This window comes from Mastacembelus armatus, chromosome 1, assembly GCF_900324485.2.
Source record: "Mastacembelus armatus chromosome 1, fMasArm1.2, whole genome shotgun sequence".
Classification (NCBI taxonomy): Eukaryota; Metazoa; Chordata; class Actinopteri; order Synbranchiformes; family Mastacembelidae; genus Mastacembelus; species Mastacembelus armatus.
Window position 1 is genome coordinate 14743105 of NC_046633.1, and position 8415 is coordinate 14751519.

Below are 8415 nucleotides of genomic sequence, written 5' to 3' on the forward strand. Positions count from 1 at the left end.
TCGTCGATCCCCCCACCCCCCGTGTGCCCGCCTCTCCCCTCCACCGCCCGGATTCACAGAGAACCCATGTCCGTGTTTTCATGGAGTTGGCTCTCTGGTACTTTGAGCTGCTCTGTGCTGCCTCCGCCGTGGTCGGAGTTGAGGTGGCGGCTGGGCGGTATAGGCGGAGTGCGATCTGCTTCTCCTCTCTCTCTCCCAGTCAACGCGGTACGCAGCCACGTCCTTTCTCCTTTTTTGCGGGGGCGCGGTTACTCATGTGAGAACGGGGTCCTCACCATCATCACATGCAGGCTCAGCTACACACACACACACACACACACACAAACACACACAAACACACACACACACACACACACACACACACACATCCTGGTGTTTTCTCCAACACGCGCTTTGTGTGTGTACACGCGGTATATATGGTCCACCCTAACTGCTGATCGTCTGCTACGTTTCTAATATTTTGCTAATTCAAATAAATCGCACAATGAAGCCAGTCCTGTAAATGAAGCTCGGTCTGTAGGTGCTGAAGCGGTCGCCCGTTTCAGCACCAGGGACAGCAGCTCGCAGATTTCTGCAGTTTCTTCCACACATTCAGCTGCGGTTGTTCTGTCTTTCTCGCGGATCTGTAGTTTTTTATGCCCCAAACAGTGAAAACCGTTTGACAAAATCCAACAGTTGTTGCTCAGACCTTCATTATCTTGTTTTGGAAGCTGGATCTACTTCTTTATGTTGCATGTTTTGTGTCTGCTGTAAGACATATTTTCTTTAGGATAATAAACCTAATAAGTGTATCTTATGTTTTCTTACGTTAATGTTAGTTTTTTATATTTCTCCAGGGACAGCGCATATTGATCATTATTATTAGTGTACGTGTGGCAGTTTATATTTCCGTCTCTTGACTTTATCTTATATTTTAGCTTGGGATAACCCAGGACAGCATTTTGGAGCTAAATCTAAGGTGTAGGAGAGCCTCAGCGCTACCACTGCTCTTTTCGCATTCACATCCACACTCTCAGGTTATACCGATCCAGAGCCGCCACAGGTTTCTCCCCGATGACGTAATGCTGGCTGAGGCTGAGTCCATCCAGCAGATGGCATTAAACCCAGTGTCACCCAGCCCTTGTCAAGTGACGTCACGGAGGTGACTGGACAGCTATGACGTCAGCTTCCCATGGTGCAGAATTTTATCATCATTTAGGTCGTGACTGGGGACCACCAGTGCCACCACGCACCACGTCGTGCTACAGCAGCGCTTCTGGTCCTGAGCCTTGGACTATAAAAAACCCCTGAGTGGAATGTGTAGGTGGACGTGAAGGCACCGCTTGAATGGATCTTTTCGTTAGATTAATTTACTCTGTCAGCACGTAACGACGTCAGTTAACATGAGAAATATAGGAAACGGGGTAAAATGCATCTATCACAGTTGTAAAATGATTAATGCCTTAGCTTCTGCAGAGAGTGACTCATAAAGTAAGGTGTTTACTGTTTAAGGCTAAAAACTTTAGGACCTTTCAAACACAGAGGCAATTCAAAGTGCTTTAGGAAGGCATTTAAAAAAACAGGAAAATAATGTAAACATTCAAAGTAGTAAAAATAAGATAAAATAAAAACAGAAAAAGAAATGAATTTAGCACTGTAACTTAATAATCACCATTAAAAATCAATATCCATCCATCCATCAGTTATACCAGCTTATTCCTACTTGGGGTCACGGGTCCACTGGAGTCTATCCCAGCTCTCTTTGGGTGAAAGGCAGGGGTACACCCTGGACAGGTCACCAGTCCATCACAGGGTAAAAATCAATATAGAAAATAATAATGTAAAACAAAGTAATGAATCAGTGAGCGTGAAAACCTTTGTCATATCCACGTGTCTCATTAGACTGGACCTGGACACAACCACCCCTGAGAAAAAGACTAAACCCATTCTGCACACCCACATCACAGTTGAATAAAGGTGAAACAAAAAGAGTAAAAATATGGTTGTTACTGGACAAATGTACTATGTGAAGGGAATTCATCAACATTTACCTACTGTCAGCATTAAAAGAACAATTTCACAGCCACTTTTCCAGTATGAATGCTGTCTCACTCTCTCAGTGGATACCTATGAGACAACATTAGTGTTTTCTTTATTGTGTGAAAATTGTGTTTTAAATAAATAAAACATCTTCATAGTGGGAATTCTGTATGCAGAAGCTTTTGATGAGATAGCCCCCTGCTGGACTTCACTGACTATCTATTACCCTACCTCCTGATTATGATAACTAAGCTGTTACTGTACAAGGATGGCATTCTCCAGATATCCAATAACAGGCCTAAATGAGATTTAACAATACACTGATCATTGTGGAGATACCGACCTCTAGTGGACAGACGAAAACACTGCGTTCTTGACATTTGACGTTTGTAGTCAGTTAAGGAGAGACTGTTACCTTTGTTGAAGTGAGATCTAAGGGACAGCATTAAATGGTAAAATAATGTAACAATATCAAGAGTGGAGAAGAGTCATATAGTTTGCAAACTTAGCTTAGAAATGTCCTATTATCCATTTAAACTGCTTATCAGGTAAAGGGTTCATTAGGTGTGGTTTTGATATAAACACTTAACTTTAAGAGCCCTCATTTTAGCAAAAGGAAAAACAGCCATAACTTTTCCTGACTCCATGACTTTTTGTAGATTCTCTAAGATATAGCAGTGGAACTGGAGTGTGTTTTTTGCATTTTTCTTTCAATGGTGTAAACTTAGATCATAAGACACTGATTCTTTCAGGATGTAAATATTGTATTGAGGAAAATCAACCATGGCAGACAACTAAACAGGCTGCAAAATACTGAGAAAAGTACTGCACAGAGAGATCCTCGATTCTCTGACACTTTCAGCGAGGGCTTTTATAAATTGGCACAAAGCATAAAGGAAAACAGCCACAGAAAACTTTCTTAGTGTTAAATAAGATTGCAGCAGAACAAGGGGAACCATCTTATTAGTGGCACAGGAGCTTTTTGTAACTATAAAGAGGTGTTTACCATTGTATGGGGAAAAACAACAGGTGACATTGAACAGTGTACAGCCTGCTTTCAAGGCTGGCATAGATTTACACAATGGGTAAATAAGCAGAAGGCAGATGGTTTATTTTCTTCAGAAAACTGGTAAGATAGGAATGCAAAGAGCCCCTTTATTGTCAGACAAGAAGGTTTATGGGAAGTGTGATCTCACCTTGAAGAATCTTGACAGAGGTCTACTTTATTTATGGTAATTGTGCTACAAAAACCTATTATTTGTACCTACAATGCCACCTTTAACATTGTTAACATGCTTTTATTATGATCATATAATGCACAAATATTTTCTGTGAAATAATACAAATTAGATATCATCCAGAAAGAACTGTATCAATGCTGCTCAAGGGCATTTTCTTTTTGAGGCTCACAGAGCCTGTACAAATTTGGTATTTCAGGAGGTAGGCTGGAGAGCAATCAGTATAGTGCCTTCTGAGGGTTTTGGGGTGATAATATATTTTAAAATAATTTATTGGTTTTAGGTTTTTTTTTCTGACTGTGATATTTTCTGACAATAAATTTAAATATCCACACTACAAAAAAATACAGTGGATTTGGGGATGGATTTCAGGACTGGGTTAACTATTAAAGTCTTGCTGACTCATTTAATAGACTCAAAACACAGTAAAGCCTCTTGAAGCTAATTTGTTTTTTTGGTTTAGTATTTGAGCCTGAACTGTTAGGACCCAGTCAGACTACTTTTTGATGACCTCTGTGTCCAGATTTTCTGTGCGAGACACCACTTTTCCATCAATAATCTCCTCAATCACCACCCTCCTCCTCTGGGTCACGACTGGATCTTCTGCAGAGGAAATCAAAAATAAAATGAAATCTGTAGGATATCTCATTTTAATTGGAGAAGAGCTACAAACACAGCACTGAAGTAAACTTACGTTTGACTTCTTTGACTTCTTTGACCTCTTTGACCTCTTTGATTTGAGTCTTTTGACTCTGAGTGATAACAGTTTTGCTGGAAGACAAACAAGGGTTAATTTTTCATTTTCCCCATTCAAGCCAGATTTAATTATTGTGGTAATTATCTAATTCTATAGCTTCACATCAGCAGACAGACATCAAACATCTCATCTTACCCCTCCAAAAAAGAGCTTTCCTCAAAATTTTAAACCATTTTTTTAACATGCTTTAAACAGAATTCGAACAGTTACTTACTTCTGATCTTCTCCATCCAGCAGTCTTCTGTATTCTGCGATCTCCATCTCTAGCCTGGTCTTGATGTCGAGAAGCACCTGGTATTCCATGGACTGTCTCTCCATGTCTGACCTCATCTGGCTGAGCTCGTTCTGCAGGGCATTGACCATAGCCTGGAGCTGGCTCAGTTGCTTGCTGTACCGAGACTCTGTCTCTGCCAGTGTGCCCTCCAAAGCAGATTTCTGCAGGGAAGATATTATCTTTTACTGAGCGCCAATTGTTTGTTTTTATATCTTCATCCCACTTAAGTCAGGTACAAAAGCAATGGTGACTGAAAGGATTACCGTATGTGATTTATAGTGTGTATAGTCAACCATGTAAAATATGTTACTATGGTATGAGTGTTGCACACATCACTGATTACTAACTTGCTGTTGAGCTTTGCAACCGGGAAGATAAACAGAAAGATAAATGTTTTAGTTTAGTGTGAAATTACTGCAGGGAAATGTGTGCAGCTGCTCATATGGAATCTGCCATACCAGGTTGAGCTGCGACTGCAGCTCAATCTGCAGAGACTGCAGTGTCCGCTTGAGCTCATTGATCTCAGTGCGAGATGTCTGGAGGTCCTCTGTGTTGGTGTCCACCTGCTTGTTCAGTTCGTCAAACTGGAAGACATTGAATTGGAAAAATGGTCAGAAAGCTAAATGCAGACATGAAGTGAAAGGAAGATGATTTTAGGAGTTAAACTGTATCATTGTGTTCTTCTCACCTTGACCTTGTACCAGGCCTCCACCTCACGGCGGCTCTTCTCAATAATGCCCTCATACTGATTTCTGAGACCCTCCATCACCTTGCTCAAGTCCTCCTGGGGTTTGGCGTCTACTTCCACATTTACTGAGCTGGTAGTAACTTGGTTACGCAAGGCTGCAAGCTCCTACAGGCAGAACAAAAAGTTAGGCAAGGTCCAAGATAAAACTTCAATGAAAAGCAAAAAAAGAAAGAGATCCTGAAACTATGCAGCCTGTCAAAAAAGAAATAACAGGCTTACCTTTAAAAAAGAAATGTAGATTTGTCTTTGTATGTATGATTAAACAGACTGTAGATGTGAATTAGTTATCACCTAAAGTGTCCTGTTCTCAGATGATCTGGCAGTGCAGGCTTATTTTAGGATTAACCTTTGTTTGTATAAGCAAATTATGACATTTCTTGGGAGCGATGTCATATTTACTTGACTGTCTCATTTAACATGGTTTTACTGTTATTCATACACTCTTTTCTCACGAACCGTAGTCAAAAGACTTCCAAAAAATATCAAAGAAATGGATGATATTTCCTTCTGTCCATGAAAAGCAAGATTCATGTTTTGTTTGCTAATGCAGAAATTGATGAAGATACTGGGGAATGGCTCGCTGACATGGTGCAATGCTATGCCATCAGGTGAACTCTAACCTCTTGATGGTTCTTCTTCAGGTAGACCAGCTCCTCTTTCAAACTTTCCACCTGCATCTCCAGGTCAGACCGGGCCATGGTCAGATCATCCAGAACCTTCCGCAGTCCACCAATGTCTGCCTCCACTGACATGCGCACTGCCATCTCATTCTCAAACCTGCAAGGAAAAAGGTGCACCTGCTTACTTATTGTCAAAGACAAAAAAAAAAAAAAAATGAGAGGGTGAAGCACTTTGAAAACCAGTTACACCTGTTTAATTTGTTGACCGTTACACCCCTGTGTCAACGTGGCCGCATATCCTTAAACCATAAATGACTGAATGAGCATGTGGTGTTATGTTATAATGCTGCAAGTCATTACACCTTTCAAGCAGCAGGCTTGCAGACCAATATAAAATAATACAGCTAATTTAGCTTTGTGCTACACAAGGAACCTAATTTCCGACGTAACCTTTCCACTCACTTGATTCTGAAGTCCTCGGCTGCCAGTCTGGCATTGTCAATCTGCAGCATCAGCCTGGCATTGTCCTGTGCAGCAGCACTTATCTGGAAAAGAGAAATACTGTCAGAAGCTTCTTATTCAGATAAAAAATACAATACAGAGGTATGTTAGTGACTCAGTATCTACAGAGTGGGCTGACAAGGTTTTGTTGAACATCAGAACTGCATTCCACTGTAATTATAACTATTATTACTGTAAGCTGTTATTGTATTTGCTCATCAGGTGTTAAATATGGTTCTAGGCAGGTCTTGCAAGATGCTAATGAGACACAAAAAGCAGCTTTAGTTTTAAAGGCCAGCGATCCAACTTACGTCTTAATGGTTACTTTGCAAATTGAATATATGGCTATAATACATGTTCCTATTATTTCATTATTTTAAGTCATTTTAAGCCACATTATATGAGGTTGAAGTTAACATAACAAATTAGACACTAAAAACTATACATTTATAATATTTAGTTGCTTTTTTGGCCGTAGTTGAATTTTTTTTTTTATCACAAACTATTAGTTTTAATTGAACACTAGTTTAGCCAAGACTATATTATTTACAGCGAGTGGTAAAAGAGTTTTGGGACTGGAAAAAAAAAACATTAAACAAAATGACATTTGATTATTGACATTATTATATAATAGCAAAATAAAGGCCATATAATTAAAGGCTGTTGGTTTCATATCTATGACAGTGGGGAGAGGAAAGGTCACCTTTTTGCGGAGGTCGTCGATGATTGCCTGATACTTGCTGTAGTCCCTGACGGTGGGGGTCTGCTTCTCGTACCACTGGCGGATTTGAAGCTCCAGCTTCTCATTGGCAGCTTCCAGAGAGCGCACCTTTTGCAGGTATGTGGCCAGGCGATCATTCAAGTTCTGCATGGTCATTTTCTCATTGCCGGAAACGGGAAAACTGCTGTTGTCACCCCCGAGAGCCGATGCCAGGTCAAAGCTATTGGAGGCATAGGACACCCGGACGCTTGAGTTGACAGCCCCGCCATAGACGCTCGCAGCCTGCCTGGATCTTCCCATTGCGGGCAGAGAGGAAAGGGACAGAGAGGATAATCCAGAGCGATATGACATGATGACTTGTGTTCTGACTCAGGTGCAGTGTTCACTGAAAGCTGTCAAACTCACAGAGTGGAGCGCGGAGCTGGTGCTGAGGCAGCCTGGAGGATGGATTTTATAGCTTCCTCTCACACCCCCTGGAGGTGGGTGCGGCCCAACAGGTAGGTCTAGATGGAAAGATGCTGCTCGCCATACCTCGCAGGGCGTGGAAGGTTTTTTCAGGTTTGCTGCTAACCATGTAACGGCTGTCAGGCCACATTTCAGTAGGCGTGTGACGCATTGTTCATTCAAGTTACCACCTTTATTTAGGCCTGTCTAAAACTCTTTATCTCAGGCTAAAACAGCACGGAGTTTCTTTAATAGACAGCCTCTGGCTAATTCAGCCAAGCCTCATAGAGAATGATTTCAACGATTAATTTAACAAATAAAACAAAAAAACGATTAGAGACTAGGCTTTGTGTCAGTTTGTTAGTTTAATTTCTGTTACAGGAAAAAAAGGAAATATCTAAAATATAAATAAAAATATTTAACTTAGACACTTTTAAAAATTAAAAAAAAAACGTTATTGGTGATGTTCGTCATTAAGGAATTCCAATAAATAAGATTGCTTTGACACTTAATCAGGAATTACATTGCTATTGATCTGTCAGTACCTCTTTATTGTTCTTTGAGTTTCTCTTTTCTTGCCACCTTGGTAGGACACACCTATTGACTTACATCCGGGAGCTCCTAACCCTTACGGTGCCCTTCTCCTATTGGTTGCTCTTTTCTGATTGGTTCAAAGGGAGAGGCTCGCTCACAACCATTTGGGAAGAAATATCTCTCCATGACTGCTAGAGTATGAAGTAACATCAAGGCCCCAATCTGTAACCCTAAAAATAGGATTCGAAAGGTTAAAAATGAATTTTGAAAGAATAAAATATTGTTGTAAAACTGAAAAATAGGGTTCAAACCCAGGCGCAAACAACACGTGAATTACAATTTGTTCATTTTTAACTTGTGTTGTAAGAGAGATATTTGAAAGATATTTTGTCACTTCACTTAAAAAATATATACATTACATCACAAAGCAAATAAATACCAGCAACCAAGAATTACTCTCATATCAAGGTAACTGTACAAAATGCACAAAGTCATGATAACTAATTTTACTGATACTGTTGCCTTCAAATATGTATCTTACAACTCAAGTTTAAAAATA

General features: G+C 40.3%; 1 protein-coding gene across 1 annotated transcript; it reads right to left on the bottom strand.

Moving 5' to 3' along the window:
- Positions 1-2762: 2762 nt before the first annotated feature.
- On the bottom strand, positions 2763-7312 carry krt97 (keratin 97). The gene is made up of 8 exons (XM_026303538.2): positions 6861-7312; positions 6119-6201; positions 5657-5813; positions 4977-5141; positions 4747-4872; positions 4229-4449; positions 3952-4028; positions 2763-3860 (listed from the first exon to the last, which is right to left on the bottom strand). Exons 1-8 carry the CDS (start codon positions 7227-7229, stop codon positions 3754-3756), a joined length of 1305 nt encoding a protein of 434 aa, XP_026159323.1. The 5' UTR covers positions 7230-7312; the 3' UTR covers positions 2763-3753.
- Between the last annotated feature and the right edge of the window lie 1103 nt (positions 7313-8415).